This window comes from Scardinius erythrophthalmus, assembly GCF_964197995.2.
Source record: "Scardinius erythrophthalmus genome assembly, chromosome: 21".
NCBI lineage: Eukaryota > Metazoa > Chordata > Actinopteri > Cypriniformes > Leuciscidae > Scardinius > Scardinius erythrophthalmus.
Window position 1 is genome coordinate 15,666,327 of NC_138241.1, and position 19,458 is coordinate 15,685,784.

A 19,458-nucleotide genomic window follows, 5' to 3' on the forward strand; every position below is an offset into this window, starting at 1 on the left:
AGAGGTTTGAGTTTTCCTTTGTTCAGTTTGCACACTGAATATGGATTGGAGCTCTTACTTCTGAACTCTAAAAGTGCACCAGATTGATGAATTTAACATTAAACTGCACAAAATTTTCTTCCGGGGGCGCACGGCCCTGAACCCCCTTAGAAGGAACAAGGTCCACCCACCACAGTTTTACTCCTGGGAAACACTGGTATTGCTATGCCAATGCAGCTTATAGCTTGTTTTAGGATTCATCACTGTGGATGTATAGTTCAATTGTTTTAATAAATGAAAATTTTGGAGATATTTCATCTGTTAACTCTCACTCATTCCTACTCACTCATTACATGGAATTAGTGGGTTTTAAGGAATAGGAGTTGGTATTCATATTCAAGGGGGTGCAAAGATGGGTTGTGTTTATGATCATGTGTAGTGGGCCAGTCTGGGCCAAAAATTCCAAGGCCGATTTTTTTTTTTGTCCCAGTCCAGCCCTGCCGAGCGATGTTCACATTTGTTCACGTTCATGTTCTCACAACATTGCATTGCTAGAATTTATAAAAATATTACCAGACAACTGTCAATTGACACTGCTTCATTTACTCGCCAACACATTTTTACTCACATATATGGTGCTAGGCGAGTGTTAATTTTAGGCCCTGGTCAAATGTCTAACACTAGTTGTAGATTAAAGGAGCTGTATGTAAGAAATGTATTTCAATTAATCATAAAATGGCCCTGATATGTCACTAGACATTAAGAAATCATGTTCATTTCAAATACTTATATCACTGACAACAGTAGTACGGCCAGGATATTGTCATTTAAAAAGTGAAGTTGCAGCCCTCAACTGATGTTGATGTTGTCATCTTGAGTTTTGGCCTGAAGCCCCACCCTCCACCTATCTACCAATCACGAAGTCAGTAGTGTTTCAGCATCCGGGTTGCCAGCTCTGCTCTAGTTACCACAGCTGCAGCTACAAACGTTCCTGATGGATCCTGCAGCCTATCTGGCAACCTCGAGTCAGGGGGGAGTGGGAGGAGATACACTGCTCTACAGTAATTTGAAAGTGATTGCAGTACCAGTTTTGGCCACAATCTTACATACTGCTCCTTTAATGGCACAGGCATGAAAGACTCCACAATGCCATAGTTAGTATACACCCATCCACTATAAGCCCCATTTTTGTTTATGTTTTATCACCTTGGCTACAGCAAGCACATATTCTTTCATCAAAACAACAAAATTAAATGGAACAAATAATTTTATATGATTTTATAAATAACATTCTCCCAGTTGTTCTATTTCATTTAGTTGTTTTGATGAAAGAATATGACTTCCGAGAGAGATATGCCATATGCTAATTTGTGAACACTCTGAACCTACAGCCAGCCTTTTAAATAGGAAGGCTAAACAATCAAAACTTAGTCAGAATTGTATAATAATAGCATGTTAAAAAGATATGTGGGTAATGTAAATGTTTATGATTGACATTTGTTTTGTATTTGTCTGATATGGTGGTGCTTCCTTTGGATCTTGCTGTGTCGCAGCAGTATCGACACCGGCTGATTGATGGAGTGATCGCTAAAAAGAGAGAAGAGAACACGATCATAAAGAGGATTACCTTCTATGCGGTTTGTATGGAGAGTGATCTGTGATAGATTTTTAATTAATAAAATAGTAAAATGTATATCAAACTAATCATAACTCTAACATCTAAGCATACTTCTTCTTTAGGCCTAACATACTACCACTTGAACAAAATGCACTCTGAAGTTTGTGTCGAAACCAGTGGAAAATTCTGAGATGCTGGCTAGACAATATCAAAAATATACTGTCTAGAATCAAATGAACTTCTAACCCTTTTCTATTTTTTTTTTTTTTTTAATCATTTGAGATCTAAGTTGCTTCTACCTAACAGAAGGGTTTGCATATGAAGAACCAATCAAACTGTAAGGAAATAATGTCAGTGACACATGCCACTATCCACTGGCACATGAAGACCGGATGTGCCAGCGGATGTGCCAATACGCAAAGTGACTTGTGCCATTGGCTTCTGTGCGTCAGATGCCATGTTACTTAATGTTAATACTGCTACTGGAGATTTTTGCCATGCTCCTATTCTATAAAAACGGTTGTATTCCTTTTGCTGGTGGGATTCTCTCTGAAATTTGTCTGAGATCCTCTGGCCGTGATTGAAGCATATTCAAAGGCATTGTCTGAAGTCTGTAGATTATTATTGCTACGCAGCAAGTTAATTAGTGGAACAAGTTATTTAGCGAAACACTAGAGACATTACCAAGTGATAGTGTGGAGCGGGTTAAGAACACTAGAGACCTTATTCCCAGGTGATAGTGATCGACGGGGCGAAACGTCGTTCGACTTGCGGTCAGGTAACTATAATTCTTAGGCAATAGCTACGCTTAGGCGTCAACCCGCACATTCAGAGGTGAACTCTGAGTGTCAACAGTCTGCAGTCCCGGAGGCCGCATTTTCAGGACCCCAGTTCTAGGACAGCATTTCTAGGACCCTGGTTTTTTGTGACTGCGCCACGCAGTTAGGGACGGTACTAATATCAGTGTAAATCCACGGTTCTCGATATCAATTTTGCAGTTCGTACCGCTCTCTCCTTTCCACAAACACTAGCTCTCCCGTGGAGTCTGTCGTTGCTATGCAACCATGAACAGAGGCGCGCCTGGAAAAATTTGTGCGCCGCGTCGCCTCTAACAATTCATTTTACAGCATTAGAGGCTAATATATGATGGCTATGCATTCAAGACTATTTAGCAAATCACCATCACGTTGGCTACGTTACCTTTCCAATGAAATGCATCACAATTGTTTTTAAATTTAAACAAATAAAAATTGATTCGCATTTGATACTCACACTCTGATTGTCATCCATATTCGCTGGTCCTAATTCGGTAGGTGGTGTTGTCACTAAAAACCTAGGGTCCTAGAAATGCAGTCCTAGAACTGGGGTCCTGAAAATGCAGCCTCAGGTTTTGCAGGCAGATGCTAGCCTACTCAAGGACACTCGGTTCAAGTCAGTTGCGTAGGGGGAATATTTACCACAGACCTCGCTGGAGTAATGTGAGAGCTATGACGAGCCTATTTATTGAGCTTTAGTGAGCATTGAAATTAAAAGTATGTGCAACCACCGATCCACTCGCGTACTAGTAGGCTTCTCATCCCGCTCTGAGCGGACTTCGAACCCGAGTCTCCAGCGTGAGAGTCAAGGGGCTCGCACACCGGACGCGCAGCTTAGCGCCGCGCCACGTCTAGGACAACTCTCTCCTAGGCTGAAAATCCGATAACATCAGCAATTTTCTGATTTCTGTAAATAAATATAAAACTAAATGTATATTGCAGCACAGGGTTAAGTCCGTAGGCTATATACATTAACTAAGATTTGAGACACATAAATGTAAATTTAATATAAAACTATGTCTAAATGGCGCTCTGTGGCGCGGCAGGATTTTGAACACGGTCCTGAGCCGTTGCTGTATGGCAAGCGGACAGACGCCGCCGGTGTGTGTACTCTCATAGAGAATAATGTGTTCGAATTTAAAGTCCCCGTGAACCGGAAGTTGCAAACGACTTTTCTCCAGTGTTATGACGTATTTCCCAGTGAAAAGGAATATTGAACAGAGGGCAGGGTTTTACTCTAGCGCTCCTCCTCTCCATCTCTGCTCATAGCAGACTAACGGTTTGAGGGGAGTGGTTAAGCGTTTCCCAAACCAATTCCTCAAACCTACGTCATCAGAGAAGGTCCTCCAATGCAGAGGGGAGGGGCATTTTCAGATTTTGATTAAAGATTACCATGGTAAAAATTTTTTTTTTTAAATATTTTCTTGCACGGATTAATTGTTCACCACAAGACTAGTAATATGCGCTAACAAAGTAAATAGGGTCAATTTTGATTTCATGGGGACTTTAAAAGACGCGGCGCTGAGCTGCGCGTCCGGTGTGCGACCCCCTTCAGGCGCACTAACAAGGAGGCAGCACTGCCATGTGTCCATCAAAGGGGCGCTTTTTTCAGTTGAGACACTTTGTATCTCATTTCACACATATTTTGTTTCTGTGTTGATTCTATATTAAAATGTCAATACAATGTAATTTATTTTCTCTGGCTCTTGATCTAAATTATTTTTTCCCGTTATGGGCTTGTTGTTGTCATCTGTTGACGTTGTACAAGCAGAATGTGGCGGTTGGTCGGTGTGGTATTACTCCCGCCCCTCCTCCACTGTGATTGGACTGTTGGGTAAAAAGTGACAGTGATGAGCGCTGCGTTTTACCCAAAGTTGAATATTCTTCAACAGTCTTCAACTCTCGGCGACCTGTAAAAAACGCCGAACGCTCAGCGCCTCGTTTCGCTCATGGCGTTTTAAAAACGTTTAGACACCCATTGGAAACAATTGGGGGGAAACACGCAGCCGCGTGAAAAAACGCTTTGGCATTAGTTTCGTTTCCTGAAAAGGATACGGGATCGGGATACACCCAGAAACTATTAAACTCAACCTCTCATGCAGTCAGCAATTGTAGAGCGTCCCGGTTGACTTATGATGTTTCACTGTAAGTAGCCTAGCATATAGCTAACTGTTACATTTTTTATATTCATCAATCACAGTAATCATTACCTGTTTGTTTTCTTATAAGGTATAATGACTGCAGCTGGTGTAGGAGCAGGTAAAAGAAATCCCAAATCTCGTTTTACTAGACAGAAGACATTATTTTAACTGTTAATTTTTTGCAACAGAAATAATAGCTAACATGGTTTAAGTGTCTTTTAAATATTTATCCATCTAAGTTTGTTCATGCCTTGTTTCCACCACTTGTATAGCCGTCGGAGTTGCAGCAGTTGTGGCAGTCCCTGTTATTATAGCATGTTTAGGTTTCACGGCATGTGGAATTTGTTCAGGTTCACCTGCCTCCTCTATGATGTCATATTCTGCCATTTCAAACGGAGGAGGGGTCCCCGGTGGAGGCTTGGTAGCTACTCTTCAATCCGCAGGTGAGCCAAACATAACATACATTTTAATTCTAAGATGCCCGCAGGCGGTAAAGCAATCGGTCGATTTCCCACCGACAGAATGCATCATAATGGCCTCGTTTACACTTTCAGTGTTTCACTTTCCTTTTTTTTTTTTTCTTTTTTTTGCACATCGGATGTGTTCTATGACAATGTAAAAAGGAAGAAAAAAACGCATGCATTTGGATATTTCGAGATCGGTTTCAGGTAGGGCTGTCAACTGTCCCGTATTAGCCCGGACGTCCCGTAGGCTATACCGATTTTTCCCGTTCGTGACCTCCCTTGTAGCGTTTATTGACTGCTACGCTCTACGCTGATCTAGCACTAACTTAGAGGCTTCACATATGTTGCGTCTTTTGCGCGCTCAAGTTTGTTATTTTAAATGTAGACGCGCTCAAATAGAGAGCAACGCCGTTGCGACGCTCGTTTTTTCCAGGCGCGTCTATGCCGCAGCGAGATGAAAAAATCTCAACTTTTCAGAATGCCGCCAAGCAAGTCATTTGACATCGATCGAACCATAAAAACATCGTTTCCGTAACAACACTGAAAGCTCAGCCAAGATGGACGAACAGCTGATCATAGCTGTACAGGGCGGGTTTTTATGCTCGTCATCTCCATAAATATATCTAGCAGTAGAGCTAATGCAAGGGCTCGAAATCCATTTATCCTTTGCTGAAACTTCTTCATCATCATGGAGAACGAGGCTCATGATTGCTTAGCAACGGCAGTACACCACGAGAGCGTTTAGTTTGTCGGTTTAATTTGTTCTGCTAACTAGGTCGAGTAAAATGCGGCAGGAACATTGTTTGTGTATGCATTTGTAGATTATTGCAAACAAATCATTATGATATTCACGGTGATACTGTAATGGGAAATCCATGTTGAAAACAGTTTCTTTAAAACAAATTATTACTAATCCCAAACTTTAGAACGATAGTATATAATGCTACAAAAGCTTTAGATGGTTTGTGTGTGTAACAATTGACATTTATTTCTATGATGTTAAAATTATTTTTAGGATTAAATTGTGCATTGATAGGTTAAGCAAAACAAATGTGTTTATATCTGAGAACGTTTTATGCACACACTTAACTGCAGACACTAATGACGTAGGCCTACACTGTGTGGTACAGTATAAATATTCTGTAACAGTTTATAACAGCTTATATCAATAAGTCAGAAAAATAACTGTTTTCTATTTTAATATATTTTAAAATGTAATTTATGTGATCAAAGCTGAATTTTCTTACTCATTACTCATACTCATCATTACAGTCTTCAGTGTCACATGATCCTTCAGAAATCATTCTAATATGCTGATTTGCTCAAGAAACGTTTATTATTATTATTATCAATGTTGAAAACAGTTATGTAAAAAAAAAATCAGGATTCTTTGATGAATAGAAAGTTCAAAAGAACAGCATTTATCTGAAATAGAACGCTTTTGTAACGTTATACACTACCGTTGACAAGTTTGAGAATAATAATAATGAATGTTTCTTACGCACCAAATCAGCATATCAGAATGATTTCTGAAGGATCATGTGAGTAATGATGCTGATCACAAGAATAAATTCAGCTTTGATCACAAGAATAAATTACTTTTTACTATAGCCTATATTCACAAATAAAACAGCTGTTTTAAGTGCAGCTTTAGTGAGCAGAAGAGACCTCTTTTAAAAACATTACAAATCTTACCAATCAAAACATTTTGAACGGAAGTGTATTTTTAAAGTGTCATTAATGTACATTTACATTTAGTCATTTAGCAGATGCTTTTATCCAAAGCGACTTACAAATTAGGACTAAAATAAGCGAGTCATCATGAAGAGGCAAAAACAACGCGAGAAGTGTTCAAAATACGAAGTTCACTCTTTATTCAGAGTATCATAAGCCCGATAAGCGAGGTTTTAGAGGGAAAGGGAAGGTTTTTTTTTTTTTTTTTTTACGAGGTTAAGTGCTCACGGAAGAGAAGAGTTTTCAGTTGTCTTTTGAATGTTGTCAGGGATTCTGCACTCCGGATGAGGGTGGGGAGAGTGTTCCACCAGCATGGAACTGTGAATGAGAATGTTCTGGAAAGTGATTTTGTGGCTCTCTGTGATGGAACCACGAGCCGTCGCTCTTTGACCGATCGTAGGCTTCTGGCAGGGATGTAGACTCGTAGGAGAGAGTGAAAGTAGGAGGGAGCTGAGCCTGTGATAGATCTGTAAGCAAGCGTCAATGCCTTGAACTTGATGCGAGCAGCGAGCGGTAGCCAGTGCAAAGTGATGAACAGAGGAGTGACGTGGGCCCTCTTGGGCTCGTTGAAGACGAGACGAGCTGCAGCATTCTGGATCATCTGTAGGGGTTTAGTTGCACATGATGGAAGTCCAGCCAGAAGAGCATTGCAGTAGTCAAGCCTAGAGATGACCAGGGCCTGGACGAAAAGTTGTGTTGCATGCTCAGTTAGGAAAGGCCTGATCTTCCTGATGTTGTGCAGTGCAAACCTGCATGATCGAGCTGTCTTTGAAATGTGATCTGTGAAGGTCAGCTGGTCATCAAACGTTACTCCAAGATTTCTGACCGACCTTGATGGGGTGATTGATGATGACTCTAGCTGGATGGTGAAGTCGTGTTGTAGAGACGGATTGGCAGGGAGGACGAGAAGCTCAGTCTTTGCCAGGTTGAGCTGCAGGTGATGTTCCTTCATCCATGTCGAGATGTCCGCCAGACAGCTTGAGATCCGTGCAGCTACTGTGGGATCATCTGGTTGAAATGAGAGGAAGAGCTGTGTGTCATCAGCATAGCAGTGGTAGGAGAAACCATGTGCCTGTATGATGTGTCCCAGTGATGTGGTGTAGATGGAGAAGAGCAAGGATCCAAGAACTGAACCCTGGGGAACCCCTGTGGTCAGCTGATGTGCTCTGGATACCTCGCCTCTCCATGCGACCCTGAAGGACCTACCTGTGAGATAGGACTTGAACCAGTGGAGGGAAGTTCCTGTGATGCCCAGTGATGAGAGGGTGGACAGAAGGATCTGATGATTCACAGTGTCGAAGGCAGCAGACAGATGAGAGAATGAGGACTGAAGATTTGGAAGCAGCTTTTGCGATCCATTGGGCTTCTGTGACTGACAGTAATGCAGTCTCAGTTGAATGCCCTTTCTTGAAGCCGGAAAATAGGCTACTTATAATGAATATGTTTTGGTTTAATTTTCATTCCGTCTGTTTAGTCTCCTGTCTTCCTGTTCCGTTCTAATTTGATCTTTTTTACTTCAGAACAAAAATTATAACTTTTACTCCACAAATCTAAACGCATGATTGTGCCCACAAATCCTTTATTAAAGTCCCCATGAAATCAAAATGTACGTTTTTTTTGGCTTTTAGTATGAATATAGCTTTACTGTTATCTATAAGCTAGTGTGCTCCAAAACAGTAACAAAATTCGCATTTAGAAAATATGAGCGTTCAAAACTTGCAGTCTCTCGCTTAAAGGAGAACTCCGGTCAATTTTAAAATTGAGCTCATTTTTTTGTACATTTGGAGTGCTGTCAATACAGAGAACAACGAAAAATGTCGTTTAATTACCTATGATCACGCGCGTGAACTCGGCAATCGATTACTTTGAACTTAAACCGAAAACAGGATGTAAACACAGGTATTTGCGCTGGCTTAAATAACATCATTTTTATACATATCTTTCACATCTACTGCAGTCAGATTCACTCGTGTTCACTCAGAAGGAATCGCTCACATTTTCTGTGCACTTGTAATGACACATCAAGGATGTTAAGAGGCTAAAAGCAGGTTTAGTACTTGCCCCATTGAAGTCAACAGGGTGCAAATTTAAAAAAGAGGATAACACGGTGTAGGCAACACCGATTTTTGTTGTTGTTCTCTGTATTGACAGCACTCCAAATGTACAAAAAAATGAGCTCAATGTTAAAATTGACCGGAGTTCTCCTTTAACTTCAGATTGAATTATGTTGGTAATAGGCACTTTCCTAACCCTAAAAGATGTTTCGTGCCTCTAAAAAGTGCTTTCGATCTTCTTTTTGATCTGAATGGTGTGTGGAAAGCACTTGAGTTTTGCCACAGACTTGTCCCAGCGTCTAGAACGCAACTGAATGCTTTTTCAAGCGTCTCCATACTTAAAAAAACGCGTTGAACTACTTTTAAACAGGAAATTACAGAATATTTACGTACATATTTACAGCAGGTCTATTCGCACAGATTAGTACCTGAGGTCATTTTTCAGGACCTTTTTTACTGAAGGTAAAAGTCGCTGTAATCTTTACTGACATTGTCCCTAATGATTTCTGAGATGGCACATTCGGACGGGACTAAAATCACAGAGAAGTTGTGGTAATTATTACTTTACCCCACCTCTCCATGTTAAACTAATCCAGTCCGAATAGAGACTAGGAAATAAATGTAGAAATAAATAAATGAAAAAAAAAATTATGGAAAAAATACATTTATACATAAATAAATAAAAGTATAAATAATAATGTATTTGTATATTTATTTATTTACATATTTATTTAATTATATATATTTTTTATATTTCTTTGTATGTTTATTTATTAACATATTTATTTATGTGTTATTTTGGCAGACATGGCAATCCATATTTCCATATTCCATATTTGATTGACTGGTTCTGAAATCTTTATTTTATTTAGGCACCCGCGTAACCTGCATTCTAGTTACGGCTGTTATAGGCGCCTTGGGAGGCGCTGTGGCTGGAGGTATATATGCTGGAATGCATACATGCAAAGCAGTGAATGGTAAATCCATAATTCTCTTGAGTACTAAGTGCTGTATAACACTTTGATTTAACATCTGTTTGTTCAACTAAATAAGTAAAATGTTATATATATATATATATATATATATATATACAGTAGTGGTAAATAATTATGGCCAGCGTGTTTTGGAGAAAAGCATTTCTTTTATAATGTGATTTACCCCCACTTTCAATTCTTTTACTTCAATGAAAGGTTAGATTTTTGCGAATTTTTTGAATGAAAGATCAAAAGGATAAGCAATGCAGATTTATTTTTTACAGACCACTACTGTATATATATATATATATATATATAGCAGCAGTATCTTTTTCATCTTCTGTGTTTGATGTAGCATTGTGAATTGTTGCTCTGGAAATGCACAATGTGTGATTTCAAACTAAATATTGTTTTCTAAAATAAGTCCTGTTGTGGTTTGTCATTAGATACTGTAGTTATCCCTGTCACAGGCCAAGGCATGGTGGGAGCCGCTGTGAGCGCTACAGTTGCCAGCTTATTTCCCAACTCTACTGTGTAACGGGATCACTGTACAGATCACTGTAACGGGATCACAGTTAGATTTCTACCCATGAAATCAAACATAGCATTATGTACATAATGTAAATACTGTTATGACCAGGCTCCATATAGAACACACTAACCTTCATTATTTACTGCATATTATAGGAAAGTGTGAGACAGACTGCTGCATTTATTGTGGAAAATCAGAAACAGTTGACCATAAACGTAATGCGTGACCATAAACGTAAGCACTTACTAGGCTAGTAATAATAAAAAATAATCTCTTTCTATTCTGTAATATATCTTGTACTTCAAAATTGATATTGTACTATGATTTTAATTTTTTCTTATGATAAATTACTTGTGATGTGATGTTTGTATAAAATGATCTAAACAAGGAAATTATTAAAGAAAACGCTTCAAATTAAACTATAATTATAATTAAAAACTATACTTATAAAGCCACGATGACAGTCTGTGTCTTGTATTTTCTTAAAGCAAACCGTACAGCTTAATGCTATAGCAACACCAAGGTCTTTCTTCAATTGCCAGGGAAAGCTTGAACTCCTATTATTCCTACACCTTGAATGCATTGTAAAAAGTCATTTTAGATAAGAGTGTCTGGAAAATTTAGAATGCTGACAGATTGGTCTGGGGGTGCCAACAGCTTTTTTTTTCTTTTTTTTTTTTCTTGTAGATGTAAATAAGAAAGATGCCATTGTATCTGAAAAAGGGAAAACTGCCAGTAACATAGGTTGATAGGGAGCAGCGCACAAGCACTGATACCCACTTAGCTCTAGAGGATTTGTAGATGGAGAGTGATAAATGCAACCATTTTAGGTGGAAGTGTGGCACCACCAGTGCGTGCCCTACGTGCCCATCCACTACGCCACTGCTCGGAAGCCTCCCGTGCCGATGGGTGAGTTGAGCTTATTAGACGATAACATTTGGGGAAGGGTATGTTTCAGGAGGGAGATAAATGCATCAACAAAAAATGCTTTCCCCCTTTTCTGCTGGAATTCATAGAGGTTAAAAAAAATAAAAAATAAAAATCCTAGTACCCATGCAGAATATATAATGAGCACTAGGTGGCATTAATGAACGAGCCGTCACTGAACCAAAATAAGAAGATTAGGCTGACACATGTACGGGACAAGCTGGCCAAGTCAGCATTTGGAAGAGAGGAGATTGACATAGAAATTCCATTAAGTAAAACAGAAGTCAAATGTATTATTAAAACAGTGAGTTAGTTGGAAATATGTGGCAAGAAGAATGGAATAAAGAGTCAAAAGGGAGACACCTATTCAGCATTCAACCTAAAGTGGGGATTGAAAAAAGGGTATGGGAACAGAAGAGAAGTGAGACAGACTGCTGCATTTATTGTGGATAATCAGACACAGTTAAACATGTTTTAATACACTGTGAGGCATATAAAAGAGAAAGAAATCAGCTTGTTGAAAAATTAACAAATTTGGAAATCAATGTCATTACAGTTCAGCATGTATTTCAGAATGCACAGAAACAGTTACGATATTCGTCTAAAATATTCAAGAGATAAAGATTTGATTAGGAGGATAAAAAAAACTTTTTTTCTATAATTTAACTGTTCCTTTCGTTCATCGAGGCTTCACACTCCATCCCAGTCGGTGGCGGAAATGCCCCTCAAGCTGGTTTGCAAAACACAAAAGAAGAAAAAGACGACGACACACGTACGGCCGAAACACTAGGGGGCAGTAGGAAAATGTAATCGTTTCCATCCCGACCAGTGTGTACGAGCGAAGCGAGAAACTCAAGAAATGAGAAACACAAGAAACATTTTTTATCGGATTTTTAAACATGTAAACAATTGAGTGTGTGTGGTCTTAATTAAGGGCTAGGATGGAGAATTTCAGGGGGCCGGTAAAAGCAGACTGCGAAGAACTACTGGCGCGTTTTCAGGCGACCGAGTCAGTTCGGTACGAGCAGTTTCTGGAGGTCTGGAGAGACATGAACTTCAGCAGCATCTTCTAGTGAGTCTTACGAGCATCTTCAACAAATGAAATCACTCACTCTAGATGCCAGTGACAATTTTATACGCATTGTTTTAAAATTACCTTTCAAATGAGATTAAAACCATCTTCTAAAAGAAAGGTTTTACTAGGAGAGGGCTTGAGCTGCATAGAAGCCAGCCACTGCTCTGATATGTTGTTGAATGTTTATTCTATGTATTATTCTGTGTATTTTTATATTTATATATATTATATACAATATTTATGTATAATGAATAATTTATTTATATTGTATATTTATGTTTTATTTGTATTGTATATTAAAATATTGTTTTATTTATTCCAAATTAATGTTCTATTTCATTATCACATGATCACAAGTATCACTTTTATTATATTTTTGTATTATGTGAACATTACTGACATCTTTTTTCTATGTATTGCTTTGGTGATATTTTTGTAAAGCAATCATCAAAGTAAAAGGAATTTGAAGGTTTATTTCTTTTGTCTCTTCTCTTTTCTGCAGCGGTAAACCAGAGGCAAATGAGAGAAGGCTGTTTGCTCGTCTGATCATGTCTGTGGCGTCTCCATACTTCTTTCCACCCTACACTTTCCAGATCAGAGTGGCGGGGCTTTATCTGCTGTACGGGCTCTTCAACTCACAACTCATCACTCCCAAAGAGAAGGTGTGCTGTCATTCATCATCTAATCACTCTTTGCCAGCCTTCAAACAGGTTGCTGTTTGTCTAAAGGCAAATTCGCACTGCAATTGACCTTTAGTGTTTTTGTTTTGAATGACATGACAGGGTGAGTAAAATTAGCTCCTACTTCAGAGTAGGGTCTAAACTAGCACTATAGGAACTATCTGTGACGTTAGTGTACGCTGATTGGCAGTACCCGCCATTTAAAAAAAAAAGCTGTGTATACACACATATTATTAGCCTATATATTTACTCCACAAACTAACTCTTCGAACATGGAAAACAATGATAGATGGGCCTCTTAACCTTTACGCTGAGGAGAAAATCCAACGCAACTTTGATGGGGCCAAGAGAAACATGATTTATATTTCTGCTCAGCTAGCAACACTGGACATCAACCACACGGCATACGCTTATTTTTTTTATTACTGTCTACTTTCGATGTATGACAGTTCTATCTAATATCGTATTAGACAAGACTGTTAGACAAATCGTAAACTAAAGAACACAGAGAATGTGAGCTCAGGCTCTGGCGTCCGCCGCGCCGTCAAAATAAAAGTCTCAACAACAAGCGCGGCTTACGCCACTTCATAGTTCCTACTGGCGGTGCGAATGCAACCAGGAAAACGTTCCTATGGGAACCATTAGTTCTCATTAGCCACCCCGGTGCGAAAGCCCCTATTGATGATGGAATTTAGATTTTTTTGCACAAAGATCATTCTAACTCGATTATATTGTACTCCAATTGTTTGACCTGTTGTCTGTGTCTCTGTGCATGTACGTCTCTGTAGATCCGCATTGCTCTGAAGGACTGGGAGGATGTCATGCACTTTCAGAGGGATGCAGTCAATGCTCAACATTATGATGTGGTTTATGTCTTCAGGAAGCTCCTGTCAGATAAAGCTTTCTACTTCACTGCCATGCCAACACCAGTAGGTTTATAAGCTCATGTATCCAAACTGGATACAAGACACAAGTTACAACTAAAAGCTGAAATACACTACACAACTTTTGCCCCGATTCGGTACTGAAATTTAAAAAATGTCACAATACCATCATTTCTCTCCAGCATTTTGAGCGCTCTTGAACGGATTCTTAAGACAGAGACATACACGTATATGTTGAACGCGTCAGCACAATGGCCAGTCAGGGGTGTTCAGCTCAATAGCTCTCAAAATGCTGGAGGAAAATGCTGGTATCGTCGCATTTTTGACATTTCGGTACCGAAGCCGGTACTTTTGACAACTCTAATTCAGAGCTAGTCTGCAGATTTTGGGCAAAAAAACTTTATTTAAAAAAGAAAAGAAAAGAAATTTAGCTTAAGACTATGATTCCATCCATTATTTGATATTGTTAGTGGATTTTACAAGCAATGCAACATGTTTCTGCGTTAATTTGTTGTGTTTTGAGCAACTTGTAAGTCAGGTAGTGTGTGATCCTTGGTCATTTAGTGTTTGATGCCCAGTTTTTACTGATGTAAATAAACTGATTCAACCTGGTGCTTAATCATTGTAAATGTTTACAGCTCTGTTATAGGGAAAAGAAAGAAGATAGGAAGAAGACAGAAATCTGTGAAGAGTTTGTTGAACCGTCATCACGTCCTCAGGAACTCATCACCACAGACGTTCTAGAGGTGAGTCACCATGGAAACATTTTTTTAAATAAAAACATATCTCCAAAATAAAAACATATGTTTTTGAGACATAAGTGTTCATTGAATCTATTGTAAAATCGATTTTCCATGTCTAAAGACGTTTCCATTTTAAATGGCAAATATGGGCAAATCCACGGACAACTAACAGGCATTAGGACGAACGTAAAGAGGGCGCTTGAGACGCGCACAAGACAGCAATTTTCCTGATGATTTATTGGCGTGAAGTTTCGTGCACAATGACAAACAGAAGTGCAACATTCTCAAAAAACAATAAGCAGAGTGGACTGCCATAGCATAAATGAAAAACATTACCTCAGGCTTCAACATGGCTGTGTTTAAGATTAGAAATGTCAAACAAATTTCGCCTACATAGGCGATTGTAGACCGTAGCCCGAATCTGTATCTGTAAGCATGAGACTGTCTGCATACCGGCAAAATTAACAGTTTTGCTGTAAAAAGAGACACATTATGCAGAAGGATAATTTGCTGTTATGCGTGTGTGTCAGAGCCTGCAGTTGCTGTGTGACGCGCGTTCGCTGCGGGCGTATCGTGACGAGCTGGACGCGCTCCGAGAAAAGACCGTTAAAATCAATTCCCTATTTTCGTTTTTCGAAACTTGTGTTGGTTGGTCCAATCGATTGTGCAAACGATTTTCGAATGTAAAGTGACAGCCCTACTCTTGCCTCATTTAGTATTAACGTTCTATGAATAGGCAAATGAGCCCCGCCTCCACTCACTCACACCAGCTCAGAGATCCACACGTTGACGATCACACGTTGACCTGATTGGTTACAAGGTAGTTTGTGACGTCAGAAACACCAGTGGTTTTAAACCAGGTTTTTGAGACTGTCTTTGGTTCACTGCAGTTTTAAGGAGAAAATACTCAGCAATGGTGTTGACTTACACATGGTTTGTTCTTAAAGCATATTAAAACACCACATAGACATATAAACATTAAAAACTTGATTTTAACCACAGGGGGACTTTAAATAGATTTCTGAATGTGTGAAACTTGTTCTAACAGTTCTGTTACATTTGCTGTCTTGGCCATGTCACTGATCAGTCAAAGGCATGATTTAAATATTGATCTTACTGAATTTTGCCTATAACAAAACAATTACATTTTCAGGGTCATCCCATTTAAAAGACATAATCTAATTTGTGATTCTAATTTGTGAGTTTTTAAATTCAAATTGGGTTTCTTTGACAATTGAAAAGTGTGCTCAAGAGTTGAGTGAGAATGGGAAGACTGTTTGGTTAACAGTCCATATTTACAGTAAATATTTTTTTCTGGACCTCAGGAAATTGGAAATATCCATGAGCATTATGAGGGTCTGAAGAAAGCTATTTTCGCTGAACCAGACCCAAACCTGAATCTTATCCAACAAAACCTGGTTCCTAAACTTAACGGCTCCATCCTCACCTATTCCAGTTGGCAGAGGAACCGTACAGTAAGTATATTTGTTTATATGAGTGTAAAAGAACGAACAAATCTCAGATTCTTGATTTTGTTGCATTTTGGAAAATATCCCAACTTTTCTGGAGATGGGGTTGTATATATTAAAGGCATAGCGGAGGATCTTTCCGAATTTTAGATAGGACCCGCCCTCTCCACTTTTTGAAAAGTTTGATTGATTCACCAGAATGATTGACAATTAGGAGGACCAATAGTATAGGTGATCCTCCCGGAAGTAAAAAATCCTCCGCTATACCTTTAAAGGGTTAGTTCACCCAAAAATGAAAATTCTGTCAGTAATTACTCACCCTCATGTTGTTCCAACCGCGTAAGACCTTCGTTCATCTTCGGAACACAAATTAAGATATTTTTGATGAAATCTGAGCTATGTCTCACTCCTCCATAGGCTGCTATGTGACCGAAACTTGCTGGCCCAGAAAAGTTATTAAAGAGATCGTTAATATAGTCCAAGTGACTCCAGTAGCTCAATCTTAAGTATATCAAGCGACGAGAATTTTTTTTGTGCGCACAAACAAACAAAAATAACGACTTTATTCCACTTTTCATTTCCTTCTCTCTGGGCCTCTAGTTGGTTTGCGTAGTGTTTTTGCGCAGCGCGTCCGTGTTACACGTCACCACGTAGGCTCACTATTGGCCGACGCCGGTCATGTGTGTGATGCGTGATGACGTGCAACACAGACGCACAGCGCAAAAACACTACGAGGCCCAGAGAGAAGGAAATGAAAAGTGGAATAAAGTCGTTATTTTTGTTTGTTTTTGCGCACAAAAAGTATTCTCGTCGCTTGATATACTAAGATTGAGCCACTGGAGTCACTTAGACTATATTAACGATCTCTTTAATAACTTTTCTGGGCCAGCAAGTTTCGGTCACATAGCAGCCTATGGAGGAGTGAGACATAGCTCTGATTTCATCAAAAATATCTTAATTTGTGTTCCGAAGATGAACGAAGGTCTTACGCGGTTGGAACAACACGAGGGTGAGTAATTACTGACAGAATTTTCATTTTTGGGTGAACTAACCCTTTAATATAAAAAGGTTAGGGAATTTTATTAATTTATTAATACATGCAGCCTTTGTGATACTAAAAATACTTGCTAAAGATACAAAATCATTATAAAATCTTTGCAACCCAAATTTTTAAATGGTAGCACATAACTACATCAATGATGGCATTTAATCCTGAATATTGTGTGTATATGTGTGTGTAAACCATGTATGTCTTGTTTGGTTTTTAGGAATCTGAGCAGCAGGATGCTGGAGAGGGACCTTCAAATCAGGAAGTAAGCGACTAAGTTAAACATTCATATTCATATCTGTCTCTTTAATACTACATAGTGCTTCATTCCCTCTGCAGCAGTGCAGTGATGTTGCAGTACCGTTGTTTTATCAGAGGGGTGTGTTATTCTCTGTGTTATTAAGTCTGTGGATTTGTTTCTGCCCAAAGAGCTCCCGAAGAGCCCAACTGTTAGCGTCGATCAAGTCCAGATCATATGGACAAGTTTCGGAGGTAAATATAGACATCATAAGAGAATGGTCAGATTATTTGTTAAGATTATACATAATAACCTGAACACATATGATAAACAAACACTTTACATGAGTAACTAAGCATGAGATTGTAAACGCATCGTTTTCCATCATTTCCATGTTAGGCCTCCAAGTCTCGACGTCACAGACAGACACAGTTGGTCCCAGCAGCCGGAGCAGACTTTTCACAAACGCTCCCAGCAAAAAAGAAGCGAAGCCCATCACTTAAAACACGCACTCAATTACGATTCAACACTCAAGGTAAGTCCTCCCCACTCAAAGAAACTCACCTAGCTACGGTTTGTTTGCATCGACTGATAATCGCCATTTCTGTGTTCCAGGAAACGAGAGTGAGAGGCTGACCCGGCTGTGGTGTTTGAGTACAGTGAAAGAAGAGAAGGCACCAGGTAAGCAAACAAATGGGATTAGGTCATGTTGACCAATCAGAGTGAGTCATAAGAACATGCTGACCAATCAGAGTGGAAGAGAAGTCTGTTCAATCCAAGATGTTTTTTTTTATTTCCCAGAAAAAAGGAAGAAAAAATTCAACTGGAACCCAGAGAAGAGCAGCGATCCCTCTTAACATTAAGCACCTACATCGGGACGGACTGTGATTGGAGGGCCGCCAAGTGTTGAAAGCTATTGTGATTTGTGCATCAAGCTCCAGTTTCATTTAATTTGTTTCATGTGATTTTAAACCTTGCAGTTCTTGGGTTAAAAGTTAACATTTTACATGTTTTTAAGGCTGCTCTTTTTATTGTTTTATTTAGTATTTTAATATTTGGCCTCAGAATACATTTGATGTTTGGGACAAATGTGAAAAAAACTGACAATTGTATATTAATAATTATTGGTTTTAAATCAACAAATTGTTGAGTAGCTTGTTACAATGTTTAGTTTTTGTGTGAAGTATTTGTTACTGTTTTAAATGATGTTAACGATTTTATGATCATTCAAAATGTCTGCTTGGCTCTCCCTGTTTTTCTTTTTACCTCAGTCCACTTTCTGTTGCGTTTGTGCCATATAATATATCTCACACACACTGAGAGAAAGAGAAAAACAGAGTTGTGTGTTATTTTGCATGCATGTGGTCTAGTTCTTTCTGACCTTAAGGTTTTATTGATGTACTCATTCGGCTGCTTGATTTAGTCAATATCTTTTATCACTTCCAATCCCAGCTTTTCTCTCCCTCTCTCATTCATGCCTCTGCCGAAGTGTGGAGTCGCCTGATAATTTATGTCTGCAGGCAGCACAGTCAGGATTTATATACAGTGGTTCGCACCTAATAGGTCGTAGCTTTTCAGGCAAATTCAATACATCTAAATCATAGTGCCTGATTGCACGTAAAGATGAGCTTTATTTCTCTCAGGGCTTGCTGGGGACATGAGACAGACCAGTAATGGAGGGTCAGGGTCTCTATGCACACTGTCTGCTAAATTTGAGAGTATATGGTGTTGCCAGCTTAATCTGTTCCTGGAGATTGTAAAAAATAATGCTTATAAAAAAATAAAGAATAAATGATTTTCTTTTATTTAAAGTAATTAACTAGTATTTCCATTCTACTCCACAGTTTATTTACTTTCTCTACTAACAATGTACAACAGTGTTTACATAAATCACATGAGAATTCTGTAATTTTTGTAACTTCTAAAAAAAAATGTTTTAATAGTTTTCATTGCTATTATTATTAGCCTATTATTCTTATTCTTTTGCGTTATTTTATAACATTACATCATGACAAACAAAATTACGTCTCATTTTATTTCAGGCGTGCTCTTAGCTGACACTGTTCTCTCCTTGGTAAACAAG

At 38.9% G+C, this 19,458-nt stretch overlaps 1 protein-coding gene across 4 annotated transcripts; it reads left to right on the forward strand.

Moving 5' to 3' along the window:
- The first annotated feature begins 4,261 nt into the window (after nucleotides 1–4,261).
- snapc1b (small nuclear RNA activating complex, polypeptide 1b) lies at nucleotides 4,262–19,388 on the forward strand. Of its 4 annotated transcripts, none has more exons than XM_081351774.1 (15): nucleotides 4,262–4,557; nucleotides 4,642–4,671; nucleotides 4,904–4,996; nucleotides 9,678–9,782; nucleotides 11,142–11,220; nucleotides 12,173–12,310; nucleotides 12,816–12,975; nucleotides 13,782–13,922; nucleotides 14,516–14,623; nucleotides 15,946–16,095; nucleotides 17,358–17,402; nucleotides 17,567–17,629; nucleotides 17,775–17,910; nucleotides 17,991–18,056; nucleotides 18,177–19,388. In XM_081351774.1, exons 1-15 carry the CDS (start codon nucleotides 4,545–4,547, stop codon nucleotides 18,230–18,232), a joined length of 1,383 nt encoding a protein of 460 aa, XP_081207900.1. In that variant the 5' UTR covers nucleotides 4,262–4,544; the 3' UTR covers nucleotides 18,233–19,388. The 4 variants fall into 4 exon arrangements, with proteins under 4 accessions (XP_081207900.1, XP_081207901.1, XP_081207899.1 ...); XM_081351773.1 differs by having other exon boundaries at nucleotides 4,411–4,557; nucleotides 4,826–4,996; XM_081351775.1 differs by lacking the exon at nucleotides 11,142–11,220 and having other exon boundaries at nucleotides 4,279–4,557; nucleotides 4,826–4,996.
- The last annotated feature ends 70 nt before the right edge of the window (nucleotides 19,389–19,458 follow it).

Bases quoted from the DNA above. Each gene is read 5' to 3' on its own strand.
- snapc1b (XM_081351773.1), top strand. The intron at 14,624-15,945 runs GTGAGTCACCAT...TCTGGACCTCAG, and splicing joins TCACCACAGACGTTCTAGAG to GAAATTGGAAATATCCATGA. The intron at 18,057-18,176 runs GTAAGCAAACAA...TTTATTTCCCAG, and splicing joins GAAAGAAGAGAAGGCACCAG to AAAAAAGGAAGAAAAAATTC.